The sequence below is a fragment of the Cyprinodon tularosa genome, unplaced genomic scaffold (genome assembly GCF_016077235.1).
Source record: "Cyprinodon tularosa strain WSP-4 unplaced genomic scaffold, ASM1607723v1 ctg98, whole genome shotgun sequence".
Lineage (NCBI taxonomy): Eukaryota > Metazoa > Chordata > Actinopteri > Cyprinodontiformes > Cyprinodontidae > Cyprinodon > Cyprinodon tularosa.
In genome coordinates, this window is record NW_024039762.1 from 3,499,884 (window position 1) to 3,526,600 (window position 26,717).

Consider the following 26,717-nt stretch of genomic DNA (forward strand, 5'->3'; position numbering starts at 1 on the left):
CAGAGTTTGATCCATCCATCACTGAAACCAAACCAGCACGCTTATTTAGTAATAACACAGGGGAAGGTGTTGCTTTAAGTGTCCAGGCTGATAGGAGTCTTTGGTTTGGAATCAAAAGACATGTGCTTTATAAAAGAGATGCCTTTAGCTTTTATTCATGCTATTGTTCCAGTCACATTTACTACATATACCACTTCTCACACTCAGCACAGCACAGAAAAAACTGGAGTCAACATACGCCGTTTCAGGAGTCTCTTTGGTGTAGGTTGAAAGGCATGAACTAAAATATAGTATGCTCATTTCAAATGTGAAATATGAAAGTATTCATGGGTTTTTTAGGAGGCAGCTCAATCTACAGCAAACTCTGTCAGAGAAGAACTGACGCACAATAGTCGTCTCACTGAGCACGCCTGACTCGCCTGACACCTTCCTGACAAGAATAAACAGTCTCTGTCATGTGTACATTAAGGTTGACCTTTCCATCTGAAGTGATCACTGAAGAGTTTTCTTCCTCACATCTCTGCAATCCCTGCCTCCCAGACTTCAAATGCTACATTCAAAATGCTTTCCTTCAGGGATGCTTCCTTACCTCGTTCTGAAGTTAGCTGGTTGTGGATGCCCGTCATATAAAGATAAAAAGTCATATTCCTCCTCAACGGCGAAAGATTGAAAAACTATATGAATCCTGTTCCCCTTCTCGGCAACAATCACCCAGGTACAGTTTGCTCCATTTGGATATCCATAAGGAAATCCTGGGCTTTCTATAGTCCCATTCCATCCTTTTAGTGTGCCACCACAAGTATGGATAAAACCTGGAGAGAAAGAGAAAACATTAGGTTATTACTGTATAATAACAACAGATTCAACACATTACCTTTCTTTAATTAAACGGTCTGTTATATAAAAAAATGCATCAATTTTTACATGCATTGTAAAACAAGGTTTCATTCAGCCAATTGCCTACACCATGTAAAGTTCAGGTGCAATATTTCTTCAACCAGGAGCAAATTAATCACAAAATCCACACTGCTCTCAGCTGGCAGAAGCTGTGAGGAGAATCTGGCAACCAGTCTAGAGCCAGCCAAGTTTTGTATTTCCACTTACATTCTCTTCTCTCCCTTCAAATTAAAAAGGAAAAAGACGGAACACCTGCTGGTGTGATAATGTGAGAAAGATGCATAATTATAGATATTTTTTTCTACTGTACTTTATAAAACAAGAGGGTCTAGATAAATTATTTCAACTCTTTTTTTTCTGCGGGATATCTGAAAGCTCCAGAGAGATGCAACAAACTGGGCTTTTCAATTTGCTTCCAGAAGCTGTTAACACTTCGCCTACCTGACTCAGGGCTTCTCTGCACCTTTAATGCACTAGCTTGCTGAAAATCAATAACCTCATACACATTAGGTTGGACATTATACAATCACTGTCAAACTTCACTAATCTGAGTGCTTGGCTAACCAGTTGGAGAATGATGGAAATGTGCACAAGTGTTAAGCAACCTAAATACATGAACACATATGTCTACAGTGTCTCTATTAATTTTCTTTTGCTAATAGAACTTCAAATTTAGTGTCTAAACATAATTTTTGAAATGTCTCAAAAAATGAAAATTTGATGAGCATTTTCGTTTAATCCTTTTGAGTTAGTACTTTATAAAACAGCCTAATTGCACCCCAGTGCATCTAGAGACAGCCTTTAACAGGTAGTCTTCCAGGACTGCTCTGTATTTAACTCCATTTATTTCCCCATCAGCTCTGATCAGCATTCCTGTTGCTGATAAAGAGAACATGGGTACATCATGATGCTACTATCAGCATGCTCCCCTTTTGGAATGTTGTGTTCAGGGTGACATTCAGTTATATTTTTACCACAGAGCATTTTACAAGCTGTTAGCAGACTTCAGGATTTTTAAGCTTTACTGATTTTATAGCTTTTAGTCTTATTGATAGTTTTCCTTTCAACAGATTATTTCTTCTTAGCTGCAGATATTTGCAGTTTTTTGAGTTAGCTTCAGGGTTCTTTGCTACATCTCTGACTAATGCCGCTTCTCGATTTTTAGATGAACTGCCAAATTGGCAAGTGTTGCCAAGTAGTTGTATGTTTGGAACATTGCCATTAAACCTAATAATATTTCAAATATGTCCAGAAATATCTCCTCCTCTTTCTATTTGGGGTGTCCCCTAGTTTCTATGATTTTTAATGTTTTGTAATTACCTCCCTATACCTTCTTACAATTGAAACAGTGACATCAGAAATCATTGATTAAGTGACCCCTGAAGTTATTAGTTGCACTGACTGTTAATTATCAAACATTATCAGGAATCAAATAAAAAGTGGTTAGGGTAAAAATACTAATACACACAAACATAAAATTAAATGAATATTTTTTTCCATCCACTGCACAATTATTAATTATTTTGAAAATTCAAATGAGTCACAGAGACATTTGTGTTTGTAAACTAACCAAATGTGGAAAAAGATAAGAACAGTTTTGCTAGGAAATATCTCTCAAAAATCCTACTTCCCTCAACTTCCACATCCATTATACTGGCACATTAAGCCAAACAATACACTGACATGCTCCCATAGACACAGCGTCAAAGTGCAAAACCTGTGCACTGTTTTTTATCTAAGTCTATCTTGCATGTTGTCTCATGAAATCCAAGCTTAATTAAGATGCATGGGTTCGCCGGCACAATTTTCTCCTTGTGTAATTAGCTTTTCACACATGGAAGGTTAAAGATGTTTTGCTTAGAGTTGGCCAAACACACACACACTGTAGTATGGGGGGGTTGGAATCACTGATCACTTCGCTGTTATGTAACTAAAACTGTCACTAACTTGACAGATGGTAGCATAAACATATGAAAATGTGCATTCTGCTAATTGATAACAATAAATATTATTAATCTTTGTTAATATGGGATAAACTTAGTACGGGAATTTGACTAGCTGTTCAATTAAACCTTTATTAAGAGTTGTTTTTTTTCTTTCTTTCCTTTAAAAACTAAAACAAAATTCACATGTGACCCCTGTGAGTCAAGCTATTACAAGATTGACTCACAGGGGTCTTGACCCAGAATCTACGGTAGAATAAAGTAAACCTCCATCTGTTGTTTAGATTGTTGCTACTATCTGCATACTACTTTGGTTTGCTCTATTCAACCATTTCATCTTGTTTGTAACGTTATAAACATAGGACACACTAAGGAGAAATTGAATCCCAAATCTGAGCTCTGATTTGTGCTACTTGACAGAACAAACAAGCAAAGTATTGTAGGTTTTGCAAACCTGACAAAAAGCCTAGTGGATGGAAAAGAAAAAACAGTTTGGTGCTACTGTGTTCTGGCATATTTTAAGTGCTCTTTAAAACTGTGCAAATATAGAAAAAAACTCCAAATCCCCAAGCCTAAAAAATACAGAATTAATACTGTCGGATAGACTTAAATTTACGGCTACTAAATATCTAGAAACTGTTAGTTTCATAACATGCCTGTAAAAAGTATTTTACAGGTACAGTTAAATTGCAAATTAAAGTAAAAAACTTTTAGAATACATGCACTTTATGTTCAAAAGCCCTAATGATGTCACCTGCAGTGAATTAAAATGGCCTTTTAATGGAGTTTGAAGAAAACATCTTCTCTTTTGAAGGTGAGCCCACCTGCAGTTGCGCCGTTGTAGTTCAGACTCAGTTTAGACTTAATTTACTTCACTCACATGCTGGGGTTGGATAGCAATGGAGGCTGAGATGCAAGAATGGGACTGTATGGGAATACTGATGTCCATCTTTTTTCCTTTAAAAGCTATTTTCCCCATTTTTATAATCATAAATGTGAGAACACTTAACCAAATCTTTTTTTTTTTCTCCATTCTGCATACACAGAGGGCGTTTTCATCATGCTGGTGATTTTAACCAGGCTAACTTGAAGACTATGTTCCTTCATTTCTACCAACATGTGGATTTTGCAACTCGGGGTGAAAACACTTAAGACCTGGTTTACTCTCCCCACCCCCACCTTGGTTCATCAGATCACCTCTCTGACATGCTAATGCCTGCATACAAGCCCCAGCTAATCAGGGCTAAACCGCCAGTTAAGAGGTCAGAGTATGGTCTAAGGGTGCCGTGAAGAAACTCCAAGACTGTTTTGAATGCTCGAACTGGAATATCTTCAAGGCTGCAGCAACCTATGAAAACATATTAAATATAGGTGAGTATGCCATGAAAGTGTCAGCATACATCAACAAATGCATTGTGGACATCAGCAACAAAAAGAACATCACCACCCGGGCAAACCAAGGACCCTTGATGAATGGGAAGGTTCGAAAATAGCTAAATGCACGTAACTCAGCTTTCAAGTCTGGTAATAAAGACGAGGATAGCCTTCACTTGCCTCCACCAATCCTCGCGACCTTCTACAGAAGCACAATAGAGAGCGTTCTGACCAGCTGTCTCACTGTGTGACGTTTTGTACATACCCTCTGTGTATAAAATTACAAAAAAAGTTTTTCTAAGTCTAAAACTCTAAGTCTAAAAATGTTTGAGAAGCTTTATAATAAGTCTTCCATAGTAGTTATATAATGTTATGCTATCTAACATTTCATTTGAGCAAATGTATTTAGAAGGCAAAAGATCTTTACATAACATTTTAACAGGTCAGCATACGGAGATTCTTCATCATTTTTGTTGCAAATGCCTGTAGACAACACCAAGGTTTTTGGTGATCTTTTATGCGATTTTAACTACTGCTCTGTCAGCAGACTTTGTGTAGGATCTAGGTCTATGAATTGACATGGTAATAGAAGAAGGTCGAGGTCGTGTCTGTCGAACCGGTTCTATAAATTATGAAACATGGTCATTACGACCATCTCAATAGTGACTAATGGATTTTAATCCAAAGGGTTCCCACAGCCTTTGGAGGAAGAATAGGCCTATAGCATCACCAGCTCTTTTTAAAATCACATGGTTCAAATTCAAATCTCAAATCTCCTAAACAACCTTTTGAAAATTTAAATACAAAATAACGGAAACTTGCTGACTCCCAATAAGCAATATTTTCGATATTTCTGTAAGAGTGAACTTTAGGGATGTCCCTTAACATCCTCCCAACTTTGTGTGGTGGTGAGGCAAATATAATGAATCTTTTAGCTTATTGTTTTTAGCCCCGGTAAACAGAAATTCATGGATTTTTCTAAGTAAGGGGTTTCACAAAACAGTGTATAAATTGTTAAATAATTTTATAAGTAATTTTAGAGAGCGGAATTTTTCATTTAATTTAAAATGATTGTTAAAGGTACCAAAGGTTATGATGCCTCCAAGTTTGAAGCCTCATACTGTGACGATAAAGCTGTATGCTGTTGAATACAGGATTAGACAGTTGACCCTTCAGTCTCACAAATTGGTTTGTTAATCAGGTCTTTTAGGATCCAGTTGATTGTTGATGCCTCCGCCTGAGTCTACTAGAGTCTCTTACAAAGTAAGGCTGAACTGTGTCAAATGCACTGAAGAAAGAAAAGAAAGTGATCCTAATAGTGTAGTCTGCCTTGTCTATATGACTCTCTCAACTTCAGGCAAAATGTGGTCTCCATAAACAAAACCATTTTAGATACCTACAGGTCAGGGCATATGTCAAAAAACACATGCACACTTTAGAGAATATAATAACGAATGAATGACAAACTCTTTAAGATGGGTGATGGGGAAGGTCATATAATCTCCCAGATTTACAATGTGTTATTATCTAAATCCTTGCCATCCATGCAGGGCCTTAGAACTGACTAGGAGCAGGAATTAAGAATAGAAATTAGTGACAAATGCTGGAAGGTTGCACAAGAGAATATTCACAGATGTCCTGCCAGTTTTAGACACTGTCTTATCTAATTTAAAATTATTCAACTCAAAATCATTCATAGGTTTATTAATGTAAGGTGAAGTTACAAAGAATTTTAAGAATAAGAAGAATTCAACTTAGGGTCATCACACTGTCACAAGTACAAAGCAACGAAAATAACTCTTTGTATTTAACCCATGCCCTTGGGGAGCAGTGGGCATTGAACTAGAACATATAAAATATATGTTATAGTTGTGAAAAGGTAGAACTTGGAAACCTGTCAGTTTAAGAGTGGTTATAAAAAAAGTCAGCAGGCATTTTGTATGGATTGAATCCAATAACCGAGATTTGTTCTGTGTGTTGTTTAAGGTCACAGGGATTTAAATGAGAATGATCCATTCTGGTCAGAGGAGAAGTGGCACAGAGCTGAGCAAAGCATTTGTTACTTAAAATTGTGTTCTTCATCACGTCACGTTTCTGAAACCTATCAATAGTCACTGAGGACTGTTGGCTGAGTGTTCTTTGTTACTGGAACAAGGTAGGAGGTCTTGCACTGCACTAGAACTGTCTTCTCGGTCAGACCAGGTTTGAAGAGGTGCTGAGATCCCACAGAGCTGCTCTGCAAAGGTCTTCAGGACTGTGACTTGGGCTGACACCATCAGGACCTGGTGACTTATTGATTCAGTCTCTCCAATAACCTCTTCACTTGGCTTCTAGAGACAAAAAGGCGAAGGGGAAACGGGGTATGGTGAAGACAAATTATTTGAGGTGTAAGAGGGAAGCCTTAGGTCATAAGATGGTGGGATACCAATCTAAATGTGGGCAGGATTGAAAGATGCTGAGCTTGTTCCCCAACTAAACCATTTGAAACATATGTTGAGTTCATTAGCTCTGTCCAGACTTCCATCTGTCTGATCATCCTTCAGCTTGAAGCCTGTGATCTTCTTAATCCCTGATCACACATCTCTGATATTGTTTTGCTGGAGCTTGCTGTTCAGCTCCTTCCTTTATGCCTCCTTGCTGTCTTTTATCTTGACCTTACAGTATGTTGCTTCTAGGTGTTAATCAGTAAATCTGCCTCCCTTCCTGTAGGCTCTTTTTTCTTGTTAAAAAAGTAATTTAACTATAAGGTAAACATTTTTTAGGCAATCACTCTTTAACTAGGCTATTAAAATTCTGTTAAAACTAAGAAGCAAAACTCATCTGATTCAAAAAAATTAACAAACCATGTTGAAATACAAGCACAGGGCACTCAAAATGGTTAAACTTTCTAACTAATAAAATGATGCAATGATCTCACAGTGCAGTGTGGATGTTAATAATTTGGAGCAAAATTTCTACTTGAGGAAATTGGAATGAGATAAAATTGGGTTTCAAACTAATTCAGAACAACCTTTGGGGCGTGTTTGAACTGATTCTTAATTAAAATCAGAAGTGTAAATAACTTTTTTTTATAAAATATTCTTTAAAATTGATTTACCCTATTAGGAATCAATGAACTTTTGGAAATTTTAAAATTAATATTATGTTGATTCTTCCTTAAAAAGGTAAATTTAAGTTAAGGGCTTGAAGTGGAAATGAAATGCCACAGCTAACCAAACTAATTTAATTCATGAGATTGTGTCCCACTATTATCAATGATTACAATACAAGTGAAAAAATATAAATATAAGAGAAAAACAAAGTGTTGTTTTATAAGTTCTTGGCAAGGGAACCATGTTGCAGTACCCTAAGTACGGCAATATCTCACAACCATAAAACACTTAAGATATTTCATAAGATGGTAGACGAAGCCAATAGGACACTAGCGCTTCTAAATCCCATTGATTATACTTTGGATCCCATTCAGTGTGAATAAAGCTGTTGTGAGGAGAGAAGAGACGGCTGTGGTGCTGGCATTGTAACTATTAATGCTACTGAGAAGTCTTGTGACAAAGAGCATGTGCAGACTTACAGCATGTCACAGGCTGCATATAGATAGCGCTTTAAGGACATGCTACGGTGGGATTTGGTACATGTGTTTTGGGCATATCTGGCTGACGACCCTACCTGTTGTAGCTGCTGTTCACCAATGCCCAGGACAATGGAGTCTATCTGCATTCACGAAGCTGACCTCATACTGCGTGCTGGGTTGTATTTTACCAATATTTAAACATTTCAACATCTGTACCAAAGGGTTTCAGGAATAAAGCCTGCAGGAAGGTAAGGGAGATCACGGACATTAGGATAGCCTGACTGGCTGTGATGAAAATGGAGAATCACAGTAAGAAATAGACAATTTCTCTAATGGTTTAGACCCGCTGCTTTAAGCTTAGCTGGCTTTGCGATGAACCACTAGCTTGCCAGACTCAAAAGTCTTCTACTTTGCATAATCTCCACAACTGATGTTCTGTGAGGTAGCAGGGATAGTCCAAACCCCGGCTTCAGAGCTGCCTCCTCTCTCCTTAATATGCCTTGAATCCCATGGAAAACGGGCTTAAAAGCATAAGCAATGTGATTTAGAAGCTTGAGTGTCCTTTCAGCTTCGTCCTCCATCATACAAAATTTCTTAAGTGTTTTACAGTTGGGATTTATTGCTGGTATATTCAGTGTGTACGACTGCTAGCTGAAACATCAACCATTCCCGTGATTGCACTGCTTGGAATACTGCAACATGGTGGCGCTCTTGCCAAAAAAATTATAAAACAACACTGACATTTTTTTTTTACATTTACATTTTTTATGTTTGTAATATAATCATTGTAAATAGTAAGACACTGTGAATTAAGTTATGTTGGGGAGTTGCAGCCTAATAGGGGAACTGGCAGCCCAGTGGTAAAGGCATAGGGCTCCCTGAGGTTGTGAGTTTGATCCCCCACTCCCACAGATCGCCACTCTGTCTCCCTGAGCAAGACCCTTAACCCCACACTGTTCCCTGGGTGCCGCAATGTCAAATGAAGAGAATTCATTTGTTGTTCTGTACTTGTGACAGTGGAATGACAATAAAGTTGAATTCTATTCTATGTTGGATAACTGTTTCATTTCCACTTTAAAGAGAAACATAAAGGAAAAAAAAACAGTTTGTATGGCAGGAGAATCAGATTTAGACTTACCAGACTCCTATAAAAAGTTAAGTTATTTAATGGTAAACAGAGCCCCTCTGTCTATTTTCTTTATATATTGTTTAATATTATTTTTGTTTTATATATATTTTTTTTCTTCATTCATTAATAAAAATTTTCATGTTGTCATGTCTCCTTTATATACTATTACATGTATGCCTCACAGATCTACAAACAGCTTTTTATCTCTATAGATTACATTCCAATTGGTGTTGTACAAATTCAGTGCGTCAATTCAAAAGACAAAAACAGAATTTCTGATTCTAATTCTTCAGCCTGCACCCCCTAAAATAAAAAAGCGATGTCATACCACAGATTGCCAACTGCTGACAACAAAGGTTATAGCTTATTTAACACCCTTTACCTTAAAATACATTCATTCAAAGTTTTTACTGTATATCTTTAACATAGCCTTTTCATTTGACCCTTTACAACAAAATCATCATTTAGTGTGCAGCCTGACACCTTAGTGGTTCAGCACTGATGAATCTATATGCCTGTAGCCTATTTTCCCAGAGTACACTCTGGGAAAATAGGGAAAATCTCTGCAGGTGTGACGTCAAGAGTGTTCATCTTAAATGGATCCAACCTAGCAAACAATCGAAGCACTATAAACAAAATTGATTTTGTGGATAAACAGAGGCACCGGCATCCAGCTAAACTCAAACAATAATGGCAACTTCAGGTAAGGGTTAAAAGTAAAAAAAAAAAAAGAAAGAAAGAAAAAACTCTGTCAAGAATGAGCGTACTGCAAGAACAAGTAGAAGAGTTCTGCAGGTCTGTGTTTTGGCCACAAGTGGCAGTATCAATAAGTCTGTCATGCCTCTTTAAACAGTGGATTTTTTTTATGTTTAATATTTAGAATTCTTGAACTGATTCAACATGAAACTTCAATTTGTCCTAATATATTTAAAGTATTTAATTTTCTAAGTAATACGTAATGATTTACAATACTTAGATTTTTACTGAAAATAATAACTAAAGTTGCACAGCTTTGCAAAATTTAAATTAGAGAAAATTTGAATTCAAATAACCAATGACTCTTACAAAATTCTTGTGCTAATCCTAAATATTTATTTAAGCCTTATTGACTTTATGCAGAGCTTTTATCAGAGGCATTGCAAATCGGTACCTCACCTGATTCTCAAGTGAAGAGAATTCCACTCTGTTGGGGTTCCTTCAGATGATTTAACCCAGAATATGAACAGAGCCCCCTCTGGAGTAAGTTACATTTGCAGCTTAAATAACCGTGGTGATGTGACATTGAAAAATTCTGCCTTCAGGCCAATACCTTGCTAACCAATCTCTCTTGCTTCATACTATGCCCTTCTTGTCTCTTATGAATTTCCTAACTCGGATGCTATGCTTAATCACTCGTGCACCTACATGACAACTGCTGGCAAATGGCTACTACTGCTACTGTTAGAGTGAAACAGTGTTAACAGCCGAATAAAAAATAAATGAAACCAGGCATGTACAATTTTAATCACGATGCACATTCATGAGTACAAATCCAGTTCACCAGACCTGGCTTGTGTGACTGCACAGCTTTGTAACTGTGGCTTACTGTTGTGGGGTAAAGCAGTGAGATAGAGTTTATGAGATCCAGTCTGAGAATCAGCAAATAGAACTACTAATTTAAACTGATGGTTTCAAAGATTAAAGCATTACTGGTTTGAAGCTTAGTTGGTATGAATAAAACAGTACAAGCTTTATTTATTACATTATTTAGGGAGACTGAGATATGCCCCCCTTAATTTTTCCAGAAGTCATGCTGGAGAAATGTAGATGGTAGCCTAGTCAGAGGAAAACAGGAAAGTAGGCCCGAGTTGATTAGGGGATAGATTGAACTAAATATGTTATAAACTTGAAAACAAAAATATCAAAGGTTGCAAAGGACTTTGCATTTAAGATTCACCCTGCAGGAGGAGAGAGATCCTTAATGTGACACCAGAGCAATATTAGAATTACTAAGATAAAAGCATATTTTGGTGATCAATCAAAAACCAGACCTACTGTAAATCCAGATGGATGTTTAAAGACCCTCTCTACCTAATGTAAATGAGGATGAACACTTTGGTAAAGAAGAAAAGCTCTCAAAATGCTTAAAGGTCTTAAATATATATCACAAAACACGTAAAGCTGAACATCAAGAAAGACTCTAAAGTATTAAATCAGGAAGCTGAAAAGAAGTCCATGTCAACTTTCTGTCTTACAAGATTTAATCTGGACAATATAGTTAAAACCATTTGTTTTTCTGTCATCTTAACAACTATGGACCAAATTATAAATGGTCAAAGAAAATCCAACAAAACATCAAATTCTGTGGCTTGAATGGGGAAAATATTACTGTCAGACAGACAGACAGAGAGGCAGGCAGGCATTTTAACATGACAAAATGTGCACAAGTTCAATGCTATAGATTCGTTTGCAAAGCAGTTAATTAACAGTACAGGAGTGGAGATTAAATACTAGAGATACAACTCATAGTTTTAACCGCTCTAGTGGAATCAGGACTGATGGAGTCAAAGAAACAATCCAGTAGATCCTCACTGTGAATATTTATTCTTCTTTCTTCCAACTGTCTTGTCCTTAAAACAACAGAATCCTTTAATTCTGCATCTTCTCTCTGTAAATGTTGCCAGCTGTCTTGCTCAGGCAGCATTTCTTTTTTTTTCTCCTCCACATCTGTCTATCTCATTCAACTTTTTCTCTCACTGCCAGCTCAGCCTATTGTTTCCAGAACCTTTAACTTCCTCTATGTCTCATGCACTGAAACTACTTCCAAGCAAACCGCATTATTCCACTGCTTTTCTTGTTTCTCCAGGATGAATTAGAATCCCTCTTTTGAATCTTATGAATCATACAGGCTTGTTGTGTGTTATGCATTGTCAGCTCTCTTAAAACTGCGTCTATAAAAAGAATGTCCCTATAAAGCGCAGTATAGTGACATGTGCTTCCTTGAAGGTAAGAGCGGATAAAATATATTTGTCACTAGACTCATTCAAACACCCCTGTCACCACTCATTTGCACGTTCTGACCTCTATCCTTTTTAAAGTGAAACCCAATCTCTGCAGTCTTTCTGACCCCGTCTTAGTGGCTCACCGTCCAAACAATGTGATTAGAAACCACATTAACAACATGCTGTGTTTGCACAGTAGGGAACGTTTGGTTTAGAAATATAAATTGGAATCAAATTATCAGAGTCAGGCTCAGACAAAGGCAAACAGCAGGTGGCTTCGTAGAAAGCTGTGCCTCGAAAAGCATCTACACCCTTTTTAACTTCTTCACATTCTTGTCACATTATAGCTACTTACCTCCTTCTATTTAACTGGGATTTGTGGAATGGAGCATCATTTTAATATGGAACAAAACAACAATTTTTTTTTTTTTTTTTTTTTTAATCAGATCGAAAAATATAGCCCCTTTTCCACTGAAGTATGGGATTTAAAGCACCAGAATGTGTATTACCTAGGCAAGATGAATCTTGGGTAATTCATTAGCGTGCTCTCTCATTACTCTGAAAGCAAATGGCACTACACCTTCAGTCCAGCGGATGGCAGGAATAAAAACATACAAGTGTTCTTCTGTAGACTGTAAGTAAATCCCTTAGCTTAAAACGTTTATCATTCCTTCCTCTTTTATCAACTCACATCTTGCCAGATTTAACTGTATCATAATCACCAACAATTAATTTAGCTTTTTTTTATTATAATTAACAAGTAAAGCTCAGATATATACAGCACAAACAGAAAAATGTTTTAGTCAAAATGTTATTTACTTAGAGGTATAGAGGACGATCTTTTATTTCCAGGTGGATCATCAAAATAAGTGGTCCTCCTAATTGTCAATCATACTGGTGATATGTTTAAGTAAGGCTGTCCTACGTGCTCATCCCGTTAGCTATCTTTTTCTGTGTATGCGCACTTTCAGGCGTATATCTGTGGTGAGCTACGGTTTCAGACTGCCAATGAAGCTCACATTTCTCACCACAGTTCTTTGAAAATGGCAGAGGTTCGTAAGAAAAAAAGTGTCCAAGAAGAGTATGAGAAGAGAAGAAAGGCCTCAGAAGAGGCAGATATATCCCTGAATGCTTCGCGTGGAGAGCTCTCCTTGCAAAGCATTATGGGATTTGCTATCACAGCGGCCCACTGTTGCCATAGGCTTTCACAACCCAATGGCGATAACTAATAACAAAGATGGCGCAGGAGGAGAAGTCTTTCTGAACGGTCAGTCCACTATATAGTCCCCGCTAGTGATTGAGGGATTTAGGGGTTAGAGCGGATGTTTGGACACATTAAGCTTGTATGAGCTATGAGAACCGCTACTTTTAAACACAGTGTGCACAAGGGGAAATGGGCTTGTGCATGCTCTTGCTTGCGTTTAATAGGCGTTCCCTCTCAGGAGTGGTTACAAAGTTCTGCATGTGCATTTTTTTTTAAGTGGAGAGGGTGGGTCTGTTAAAAAATTCGCGAAAATCCTCCAAAATACTTTTGAATCAATATCCACTTGAGCATTCACTTATATCAATTAAAAGCTCTAGATAGTGGATTTAACAATGCAAGGATCCCCACAAGCTAAGAAAGCATTCAACTTGTGATCTACAGTACTTTGCAACCCTAACAGTATAGAACTGTGAAAAAAAAGTATATTTATACTGTTATATAAATGACTGCACTCTACTAAATTAGGTTTACATGGAAAGCCAGTCTAAGGAGAATGTAAATTAATTGTTTCTAAAAGGAAAAGTGAAAGGGCTTCGTCAGATCATTACTCCATTACTTTAAACTATGCCAAAACAGGTGATAATTAATACTTTCATTAACCTTTCATTAATGTCAAAACTTTCTCACAAAACATTACATTGTTTATTCTGGCACTCTCAGTTCTTTTTTATAACTCCCTAATGGTTTACATTCACTTTCAGTCACTACAGAAATTTACAGGCAGCAGGAAATTCCCAAGCCCCTGGGTGGGTTCGACGGTTCTCCCTTGGGTTTCCCATTGCTGCTACCTCCCGCATATTTAAAAGCACAGTAATAATATCGATCAAATGACTAGACGGATAAGGTTTTGAGCTGAGGTGTAGGTTCTCACCTAAATTTCTTTTAAAGGACTTTTCAATTACTGAGTGATGACTGACTGACTGACTGACTGACTGACTGACTGACTGACTGACTGACTGACTGACTGACTGACTGACTGACTGACTGGTTACAGCTACAGTTAGCCATGACCTCAAGACTGGCCTGAACAATAGCTTCGACACTGATTTAAAAGCTATTTCTTGACAAACTGCCTCCAGTTTTAGGTGTACTTCCTGTTCTTTAACATCTCAAAACTATTTCTTTTTGTTAAGTAATTAACAAGTAATAACCAACTGACTGACTGACGCTACTGCTGTAGTTAGCCAGAGCTCCCACTCTACATCCTGGCTGAGTGAGCAGCCCACACTGCCCTGCGCTGAAGACCTGAGGCTCTGCCGCTTTGACACAGGTTTAAAAGTGGGTTATTTCTTTACAAAATGACTACACAGATAAAACACTGAGGTGTAATATCTCACTTAAAAAACTAAATAAAGGTATTTCATGATAAGCGTAAGGTATGAACAACGACAAAGCACTTGAGCAGTACACAAGTCACCCCTCAAAAGCCCACAAAGTACTGGGTCTCAAAAGGGTCCAAAGCTACTTAAATTTAAAGCCCAGGGAAAAAGAATTTAACCAGGTAAATATGTATGGAAATGAGACCTAGTAGAGACCTTTTGAGTGGCATTGGAAAAGGAGCATATTGAATGAATTTGCTTTCAGATGCTTGGATCAGCCTTTTTCAGCTGCAGTAGCTGCAGTGCTTAGGATACATGTTGCTATCTAGCTTTACTAAGCCAGAAACCCACCGATTTTCTAAATCAAGTATCGTTGTCATAGTCAGATCCAACAAAGGGTTTTCTGTGAACACAGGTTTTCAAGTATCGCTGAAACATCTAAAGTAGATTTAGGTCAGGACTTTTACAAGGCCATTCTCTCAATAGCTTCCCTGCCTCTGCTGGAGAAAAATATCCCCACAGCAAAATTCTACCACCACCATGTTACACAGTGGTGATAGTGTGTTCAGAACCATGTACAGTGTCTGTTTTCCGTCAAAAATTGCACAAAAAATGAAAACAAACAATTTGTCTTTTTTCTTTAAAGAATAGACCAGCAAAGTTCCTACTGTTTTCTATTTTTGTGTGGATTTCTAAAGCTATTTAAAAGAAAGCATTAGTCTCTAGGGCTGTTTTCTAGTTCATGCCCTCCTATCTCCTATCCCGATCTCACAATTTAGGTAAATTCCTGTGGTATATTTGGTAGTTCTGCATAATTCCATATTGGTAGATGGATTGAAATCCTCTTTGAGCTTTTCAAAGCTTACCACTTTGTTGAAAAAAGCCAATCCTGCTTTAAACAGCTCCACAGTTTTATTCCAGACCTAGCTTCTATTTGTTCTTTATGACTATGATTTTTTCACTAATATTCTCTAAGAAATCTCTTCTGTAATTAAAAGCAGTTGGTTTTAATATATTTCAAAAACTATATTTTATGTTATTTCCAGTTTAACATTACGTGATACTTTGTGCAAATACATCTCAGTAAAAGATTATTGGTGTCTACATTTGAAATGTGAAAAAGTTAAAATGGATTTTGAACACTTTGTCTATGCGCTTTAAATCAAGAATGATCCCATTTGATAAATGTTTACATTTCAAAATCCTCTGTCGCTGTCTCTTTGAATATATATGCAGAAAATATCCCTCAACTGTCATATGTTTGATGCTGAGAACAGATTATTATTCCCTGCTGAGCTGCTCCCAGTCAGAAAAATTATAGTCACCTCCCACTCTGCTGACATGTCTCAGGGTTTATGTCAATCTAAACTGCAGGTATGTGTTTGTTTGTGTTTGAGAGGATGCTTCCAACTAATTCAGCGGGTGAAGCACAAGTAGTGAATGAGATCTTTCTCCTCCTGCAGAGACTGCAGAGATTGGGGGCAGAATGAATCAGTTAATGAACCACATTGTTGTGTGCAAGGAAAGGAAGATTGATTTTGTGAACAAAATACATTATGCATTATAAAGGGATGAATTTAATTGTGAGCTCTAAATGTGAGCTAATATGAGAATAAACTAGTTGTATAAGGTTTACTTTAAACATCACAGAAATACATAGAACAAAGCACTTCGGCTTCATTTTACACACAAAGGCTTAAAAATGTAGACCACCAATATGTGGTCCAGTGCTCATTGCACAATTGCATTCAGCTATAAAGAAGTAACAATTATTTGCAGCAGGAGAGGAGAGCAGTCATTGACTGCTATTCAAAATTATTATGAGCAAAAAGACCACAGACTGTTCATGATTGATGATGCAGTAAGTATGAAGAACTGCTTTGTCCAGTTGAAACTTAGCTTAATGATGGAGGGGCGATAGCTCTCTCTAAACTTCCTCCTTTGGACCATGCATTATCTGACATAAAAATCGAGAACCACTGTTACTCTTCGAATCCTTAGCTATAAACTGCAGCTCCTTGAAATGAGCTTCTGTTCTTCTCTGCTGTGTGCAAGAGTGTGGTGTCCACTGAAGTCCAACAACAATTTCTTACAGGACTCAGATCAGTTCTAAACGGGATTTTACTTGAAAAATGTTTTTAATCATCTGCATGTTTAATATACATCAATGCTGTGGTAGCAAACTTTTTCAAAGGCTTGGTGGATCTGATTAATTCTTCTAATCTCACTCAGTCTGTTATTGATGCTCGAAACCTTAAGCCCTCATTTATGAAACATATGTATGGTAGAAGATGGCTCTGCTGTAATGTTTAGGCAGAAATTTGGACAATATTATTTAATAATTTGAATCCTAGTGCAGGATATGCTCAAATTTATCCCCGCTTCTTTATCGAAAATGGGCAAAATAATGTCATTATGAAAAGAAAGCAGTGTTGCAGGATAATAACTCCATAACCGAACTTAGTTATTTGTAGCAGAAGCAGATTTCAGGTGTTACCTATCTGTAATATTAGTTGTACTTCATCAGCTTACTTTGAAGATTAAAGAGTCTGGCTATACAAATGTGTCATTAGCTGCATAAAACTGTATCATTGCTTAAACATAATGGTATAATTAGACAAAAAACTGCTAAATTGGTAGTTTGCCATTTTAATTTGACAGGATATTTGACAAGATGGAAAAAAAGCACTCTCAACTGCTCAGCCAGAAAATATTTTCAGACAGCTGTAACTGAGTTTGGGGTTTTCCTAGGAAAACGGTGTGGTAATTAAAACTATGCTATATTATGAATCTGGACTGACTATGGGATTAATTGCTAGGAATAAAAAAAAAAAGAAATCTAACAGGATAATAAACACCAATACATATAGAGCCGTGATACTTTTACTTAGATGTTTAATTGTTTCATCCTTAATTTAAGGCTTTTTCCAAAAATGTAGGACCTGATTTAGGTAGGAAATAAAGTGGTTCAAAGATTTTGACGCATTCCACGCTGTAAGTCGCTGTAATGAAAAGAACACAGCTAGATCAATAGTCTAGGATTAGCAGCGATGAGGTTCATCAAGTCCAAGTATAACTGGGCAGACATGGTCTTATTGTCTTTGTAATTGACTGGCCATATGGGGAGGGAGCCTCAATGTTTAATGAGTGCCCCCAATTTGGAAAATAATCAGTATAATTACTTTGTGCATGAATCCATTAGAGCATCCAACCACTGTCTTCTGCCTATCAAAGGTGTGGTGACAGGTCCATGAAGGGAAATAATAATATTAATAATAATAATAATAATAATAATAATAATAATAATAATAATAATAATAATAATAATAATAATAATAATAATAATAATAAATTATGAAAATTGAACTTTATTGATCTCACACTGGAGAAATTTACCTCTGCATTTTAACCCATCCTCTTTGGGGAGAAGTGCACTGCCATTGTGCGGCGCCCGGGGAGCAGTGTGGGGTTAAGGGTCTTGCTCAGCGACCCAGATTACAGACTGTGGGGATCAAACTGCTACTTGTAACATTCTCAGAGCACAAGCACACTGCTCTAACTACTAGGCCAACACTCCCTCCAGGAAACCTAGAAACACATTTCCTATGTGACACCATCCGGTTTTCTCTGGTAAATCCCAAAGCATCACCAGGTCAGAAAGAAAACATAATCCCTCGCTGGGTTTTTGTTGGTCAAAACCCAGGGTCCTTAGAAATTGATTGAGAGGTGTCCTATTGGGCTCAACTCTCGCTTTACTAAAACAAACAAACTGAATGGACCCCATATTACAGCAGACAAAGCACCACTCCAATGGTCTATTGGTGTTCCTTTCGGACATCACTTTTAAACATATCACCATTATGCTTAAAGTCCTCTGCTTGGGGAGGAGACAAACCCAGAAGGGACCGTCCTCTCTTATTATGTTACAAAATGGGCAGCCTAAAACTTAGAGGAGAAAGATTTTTTATTTCCGTTGGATTATTACATTTTTGGCTAAACTTCATATTGCCAAGCCTGTGATAACATTAGTAAGTAAATTGAAAAAAGAAAACCTCTAAAATGAAAATAGAGTCATACCAGAGGAAAACTAACAAAATTGTTGGTTTGGGACATGAGTATATAATTCAAGATTGCATCATTAACATTAGACTAAAAGTAGACTGGCTCCAGTTTTATTACATTAACTTTTTATGCCATCCTGCTTTACATATGATTTTTTGTTAGGATAGAAGGATAAAAATTTTCCGACAACAGTAATGCATCCATTTCTCTTCACCTGCTCCATCCTAAATGGGTAACAAGTGACTCAAATGTTTCATAACACCCAGGAGCTTACTGATGGATAGTCAATCACAGAGGCAACACAGAAGTAAACAGGACAACAACACAAAGAGACACCTTCACCTTTGGGTAATTGAAAGCCACTAATTAACCTTACAGTCACATTGCTTGAAAAATAGCCAGAAGCTGAAGTAACTGTGGATTTAAACAAGTTAACCAGTTCTAACAGCTATGTCACCATGCGGCACTGTTGCAACATCCAAGCATGACAATAATGTGGATCATTTAAATCTACACAAAATATATTTTTCATTATAATCCCAGAAGATGTTTCTAAAACACACACCTTATCTCATTGGTTCTGAGCACATCCTTATATAATCTTATTGTTGACTGACCCCTTAAGTTTAATTAAAAAATGGAAGCACTAAGAATTTTCTTTCATTAATATTTCCTGCACTATCCCTAAAGTGCATTAATTTTATCCACAAACATTTGTGTTCAATCAGTTGACTATTCTGCTGTTTGTGTACCATTGTGTGCAAGGCAGTAGTATTTATCTCTTTTGGCAAAATGTTCTGGTTTTCAGCAATCACTGTAATGACCAAAATATATGAAAACATTTGGTGCTCTTGTTAATAGAATTCATTTTACTGCCAAATCGTGAAATATTGTTACACCCACTTTGGCAATAGTGTCTATAATTTTGCTATATTTATGGAGCAGAATAGCACTTCAAAATTAACGTGTTAATTAACTTGTGAATTGAATGTTTCCAAAAGACACATTAGTGTGTTTGGTGATGTGGTTCTTTATTAAAAAAGTCTAAATGTCATCATGATACAAAGAGAAAAACACAAACAGACACACTCTCTTTCCACATGGACAGAAAACCCTGGTCTCCCTCTTCCAATATTTTTTTTATATCTTGTTTTTATTGCAGATGACACATGAATCAATCTGCCCATAAAAATAGAAATGAAAGATACAGGTCATCTGTGCACTTTTAAGGGGTTTTACTTTAAAGGGAGTGTGATGCCCTCGTTTTTACCAGATGACACAATTTTCTGGGGTCTTATTGAAATCAGTGTGTTATGGTTTAGTCAATCATCCAACAGGATCTCAGCGGAAAAACACTCCAAACAAACATATCTTTCCTGAAGGTTTTTCAGGGGGTTTGAATGACACTCGTTTTCATAAAGTTCTTCTCTATTTTTGCCTCATATCTGTTTTTAAAAAAACCTCAGAAAAAAAAAAACTATGATTTTATGAGCATAATAAAAAAATACTGTATACTTTTAGAAAACATATTATACAATGATTTAGAAAAGTTATAAAATTTGAGTGTTCACTTTTCTTTTCCTGGTAAGAGCCATGGCCTGCAGTATTCTTTTTCTTTCCTGATTTCCTCTAACAAGCCCCATTATTGTGACGTGGAGGAAAACGATTTATAATATCAAATCTTTAATCTAAAAAGTGTGGCATACATTTTAATTTCACTCCCTTTTAATTATGCCTAGAAATAACTTCCATTGCACCCAATTGTCTTTAAAATCCATAAAATGTTTCAATACTATAAAAAAATGTAAGTAGTTTGTTATCACTTACGGTAAACGTTTTGTTAGTTAATAACAGCTTTTTAAAGTCCAGAGGACGTAGCGGGGGGGTCAAGGAACTCATTGAGAAGTTAATAGCAGGGGTAAATGAGGAAAAAAAAATAGATTCTTTTCATTGTGCCGTCAAGGATTAATGTTTTGGACCAAGGTGCTGACGTACCCTTGGAAGCAGAATAGCGAATTGACGGAATTAATGAAGAGTAACGATAAAGATAAGGTACAAGAAACTTGGCATGGGGACAGGAAGTAAACAAAGAACCCTGTGACAAATGAAACCAAGGGCTTAAATAGAGCAGAGGACAGGAATAGCCAATAGGCTAAACAAGGAGAAACAGGTGAATGAAATTTTCTAATTAACTGGTGGCTCTAGCTGATTACAACACAAGAAAATTAGGAAAAAAATTATTGAACCTATTCAATATTTCAAAATAAAGAAATTATAAAAACAATTGCATCACTTAATGTAAACACCAAGAAATACACTATTAAAAAAAGCCAAGCATTCTTATTCTCACTGTTGACAGAGAGAATAAGGACAAGATCCAATGTGACAAGCCGCAGAAGGCAAAACTACAGTAAAAGAATATGGCAAGAACTATGAAAGTAAAAAAAAAAAAAAAAAGAAACATAAAGTTCTGGAAAATCTAAATACAAATGAAAGCTGTAATTCCAAACCTGCAGTTCTTGACATTAGCAATGAACAGAGTTCAATTTACTGAAAAAGTGAAAGGGTGCTGCACAGCTCAAAATACCTGACCATCCATCTCAACTGACCAGCTGAAAATGCTATTTCCGGCAGAGAGTAAAACTGTAAACATCCTAAACACATACATTCTCACCATGACACAAGATTGGTGGAAGTATAGTGCAGTGAGGTTGCTTTTCTTTAGTGGCAAAAAAGACATTTAGAACAGTTTTAACAGTAAAAGGGATGGAGCTAAATACAAAACAATCCTATATATATATTTAAAGGTGAAAATTGGTGTATATATATATATATATATATATATATATATATATATATATATATATATATATATATATATATATATATATATATATATATATATATATATATATATATATATATTAGGGATGGAATGGTTTATGAAAACCGTCCGTTCGGTTCTACTGTCTCAGTTCGATTCACGTGTGTTGCATTCGGTTCATGCGCTGCTCCTTTTTCTCATAGGCGAAGCGTTTACACTCCAGAGCAGAAGATGGCGGTACTGCGACCAAAGCCAACCACCAGTAGTAAACAAGAAGAAGAAGTGAAGCAGCGTAGCCGGGTGTAGCAGAAAAAAAATCAGTTGTTGTGGAGAATTATGTGGGTATGGCGAGTGGGAAAGAACAGGAATTGGAAGACGCGCCAGCAGCACTTTATAGGTCTGCTGTATGGGACCAATTTACATTTAGAGTGACCTACGATGACGGCGGACAAAAAATTGTGGATAAAAGTGCAACAGTGTGCAAGCATTGTGCAACACGTTTTGTTTATGCTAACAGCAACATGACCAACATGTCATGCTAACCCCGAAATCCCACATACTGTACTCCGTCAGCGCTCCGCCCCGCTGCGGACCGCCTGCACAAAGCAAAGCCTGTAGCCTCCGCTGTGGCTCCTGTCCGCTCCACTCTGAGTTCCTTGGAGATCGTAGAGGGCATGCACGAGATGATCAAATTCAAAGCAGCAAAACATGCGGAAATGATCCAGGGTTTCCGCGGATCATTAAAAATAATTAAAATTCATAAATTTTTTGGGAATTTTTCATTAATTTTATTAATTTTTATGGGATTTCGGGGTAACAATCAACATATACCGAACCGAACCGAAAACCGTGACCACGACACCGTGAACCGACTGAACCGTGGATTTTGTGAACCGTTCCACCCCTAATGGTGGTATATATATATATATATATATATATATATATATATATATATATATATATATACATATATATTTATATATACGATATATATATATATATATGTGTATATATATATATATATATATATATATATATATATATATATATATATATATATATATATATATATATATATATATATATATATATATATATATGGTGTTGGAGTGGAGATAGATGAAGTTGGTCAGTCTGTAGACTGCTGGTTAGCGAGACGGTATGCCGAGCTTCATGGGGAGATCCAGTGGACTGCGTGAGCTGATACTAGAGCTTCCCTCAGGGACCTAGAAGATGGAAGTCCAGTTGGATAACACAGGTTGAAAGAACCCGTCCATGATGACCAAGTATGAAGCGACAGTGGAGAGGAAAAACTCCCTGTCTGGAAGAAACTTCTGGCAGAACCAGGCTCAACATGGCGGTCTTCTGCCGAACCGGTTGAGATGAGACAGGGAACGCAGTAAGGGTCCGGGAGGAATGACACTCAGATGAAGCTTTAGCTACGAGGGTGGAGGAGGGGCTGGAGGTGGGTTGAAACAGTGTCATTGAATGAAGTCACACAGCGCATCCGCCACCCGCGCACAGGAGGAGTAAGGTGCATATCGGAGGTCTTTTAAGATGAGCTTTGGATGCCGATTGACTTTCATGGAGGTGTGTTTCAAAGCTGATTGGCTGTGTAGCAGGTGGATGTATGAAAAAACAAGGAGTTTCTTCAGTTGAAATTCCGCCTAGGCTCCATATATACAAATTACAGAAGTGAATAGTTCAAATTAAGACATTTTGCAATGGTATGATTAATGATAACTCATTCATTAGTCACTGACTTATCTTGTCTGCCTTTATCCACAGACTGTAATATTTTGATTGGGAAAGAGAGTGTTGTTATAAGAAATGCTTTGAACAGAGTAAAATTATTAAAGCAAACAGGGGTTTAAATTCAGGAGCTTTGCTGAACAGCTGTCACCAATCACACTCATTAAATCAGAGCAAAATTCTTCTAGATATTGTTTCCATAAATTCTGGGCTTTGAATTTTCATCAGTTCTCTTTCACGTTTTAAGTTGAAATGATTATGAAACCAAAATTCTCTTATAGCAACATGTAATTCCAAAGTAAACAGTTATATGAAAACAATCTAATTCCACTATTATTTTCTCTAAACAGAGAAATTATCTAAATATTTCTTGGTAAATAAACAATGAAATATGTTCTTTGTTTTTCAGGTCATAATGATTTCAGTGCATGGAATATTTTAATGTGTGCACTTTAAATATCTGCAATGTTAGAGGATGGAACGTTATTGCAAAATTACAAACTTGTTTAGTCAGTTTATCCAGGGACACTGTTTTACACTCAAATACACATAGTAACTTGTTAAAGGGACGCTCTATATATATTAATAGCCATGCAGCTGAAAATGGTTGAGGTGAATCTTTTCCTCTACAGGCTATGACTTTTTGCATGATGTTTCAAGCCCTATTACACACGGTTTTGGAGAAAGCTGAGCCTTTACCGAGGGCTCTCTTGCAGTATACAGGTATAAAGCACACAGTTCTAATGTTGTTTGACTTTTTTATGATCTGTTCAAGTTAACTTTACATTTTTTGTCCAGTCTAAGAAGCTGATACAGATTTTTGTCTGTATTTTATGATCACAATGCTTACATGCTTTACATAATTAGCTTAGAGGAAGGCTTTCCTAAAGTTCTCAGGCAATAATTAACTTGTTAGTTTGGCTGACACTAGCACCATCAGAGTCTGTTTATTAATAGTCTAATTAATATTGACTGTGAAAATACAATGAATTACTGCATCATCTGTAAATATCACCGGGGAAAGAGAATTGTATTTCATGAATGCACAATGTTTAGACATAGATAAACATTCATAGCATTCATAGAGTTCAGAAAATTAATAAAAGAAAAAAAAAATTAACTAAAGAACCTTAAAAGGCACATTTTCACAGTAAAATGTGCTATTTGAAGCACAGCTAGTACATTTTCAGCTACATTTCAGGATAAATACAAATTTTCCTCTTTATAGTTTTTAGATTGCTTTTCCAACAAAAGCTATCTTGGTTTACTCTTTTATTATTCAGTAAGGGGTGTATTATCTTATCTGGGTCTTATCTCATATCTCACCTTCTCCTGACTAAAAGTGGTGTATGTTTAATTAGATGGCACTCGAGATGCCATTTTATCATGATTTATTATGACAGTCTGTCAAAAATAGTAAGGTACACTTTTGCACCTCTCCTGGCTGTGGTAAAAAAATAATACATGTACAGAAAAGAAAGGAAAAAAAGCTGCATTGATTTGTACCTGACCTTAAAAATGACTCAGCCAATATAGAGATATCCATCAGCACAGCTTGGATGCAGAACAAAGAGATATAAAGCCCTTAGTTAGCAAAACAAAGGTCAGCAAACAGGGTGGGGGGGATTCATTTGTTGCAAAGGTTCTTGTTTCATTGTTGCATCCACACAAGCATCACAAAAGATTTATCACATTTTAACTAATAATGTGAGCAAGCACAACCATGCACATTAAATGTTAGGAGTATCAAAATTTTTTTGGAAAGTTAAACAAAAACAATTTGACTAATCCGGTATTAAAGTTTTAAATATTTACTAGAGGTCTATTCTATCTTCATTGTTCTTCTTGGAAATACTTTCTTTTTTTATATATAAACACATTGACCCTCATGCCACTTTAGTAGGATTTTATGTCATAGACAACAATATACTATGGTGATTAGTATGCAAGTTGGAGGAAAATAAATTATGGTTTTCAGTAAAATGTAAGGGTTTGTATAATGTTTGTATAATTTAATGGCTGCAAGAAGGTTTCAGGTTCATTTTCCAGTCCAGGGTCTTTCTGCATGGAGTGTGCATGTTCTACCCATGCATGCGTGGGTTCTCTCTGGGTACTCCTACTTCCTCCCACAGTCCAAAAAAATGTCTGTAAGGTTAAGCGGTGTGTCTAAATTGTCCTTAGCTGTGAGTGTGTGTTTGCATGGTTGTACGTCTTTGTGTGTTTTGCCCTGCAACAGACTCGGGACCTGTCTAGGGTGTACCCTGCCTTTTGCCTATAGACTGCTGGAGATGGATGGATGGATGGATGGATGGATGGATGGATGGATGGATGGATGGATGGATGGATGGATGGATGGATGGATGGATGGATGGATGGATGGATGGATGGATGGATGGATTTAAGATACTGTGTGTGGCATTAAACACACTGGATCGTTTTAAACATCATTACTGCTGTAAAACATTACGAAGGCAGCATTATGCTATAGGATGATTTTTTTCAGTAAGGACAAGAGCCTTTAAAGACTGAAAAGACTTTGTATTATGTTGAGGATCCGCTGCCCAGAAAATAAAGGAAGAGTTGCTATCAAAAGGTTTAGATCAAATCATATTGATATACTAAACTGATCCAGTCAAAGTCCAAAGGTAAACCAAGCTAGTAACCTGTAGAGAGAGTTGGATATTTCAGTTCGCAGGTGCTCTTCATCTAATCTGATCGAAGTCAGTATCTAGGTTTAGAAGGCTGGTAAAAATATACCCTAAACGACATTGAGCTACAAAAAAAAAACAATATAAGTTGAATCTGCAAGCAATTACTGTATAAGTCAAGTTTGAATTCTAAGGCAACCTCCTGTGTTTTAAATTTAAATAATAAATAATGTCAAAATCTTTAAATCTACAAAATTAATTTCCAGTAGAACAAATTGAAAATAAAGTTATAAAATCTAAACATTTGGAGAAGTCTAGCGGGTATGAACAAATTTGTAATGCTTGGATCCAAAATCTTTTTGTATCAGATCATACCCCATCAGAGCTATAGTCACGCAACACTTGGAAGTTATATTTCATTAGTAATTCGGTTGTAGAAGGCGGAGAACTTTCCCTTTACATTTTTGACAAATCATGCTGTGAGGCATAGGCATAAAATGGGGATGGAAGAGAAAACTATTTCTCACCCACACAACCAGGAACATGGCTGTGACGACTTTAACGGCCGCATCAGCAACCTTAGTGGAGAGAAATCTTAAAATGATGTCCGCATAGAAAGGGATTTTATCTGCATGAGCGTGCTGCACCCTCACAATTCATAGTGATAGAATGTGCATAATCGCAGCCCCGCACCACGCTTGTCTGCATGCTTGATGAAAGGGAAATGGGCTCCCCACAACAAAAACAGAAAAGAGGCTTCCCATCGAATGACTATTACCTCATGAGTGTGTCAGCGCAATTTGGAAAAAGGAGTTTAGAAATATTCCATTTGGTGGTTTTAAATTGCCAACCACTGAGGGGAAAAATACTAAAATCAAATACACGGCCTCGCTTAACACAGCTGGCACATAAACAAACACACACACTCACCACTGCATGGGTGTAACAGAGGT

At 36.8% G+C, this 26,717-nt stretch overlaps 1 protein-coding gene across 3 annotated transcripts in view; it reads right to left on the minus strand.

The window, feature by feature from the left end:
* Positions 1–26,717, minus strand: part of LOC119777104 (CUB and sushi domain-containing protein 3-like) — a 319,759-nt gene that overhangs the window by 278,271 nt on the left and 14,771 nt on the right. For all 3 annotated transcript variants that reach the window (XM_038275900.1, XM_038275898.1, XM_038275899.1), the window contains exon 2: positions 590–812. In XM_038275900.1, coding sequence (XP_038131828.1) covers positions 590–812 — 223 coding nt within the window. The remainder of the gene's footprint in view (positions 1–589; positions 813–26,717) is intronic.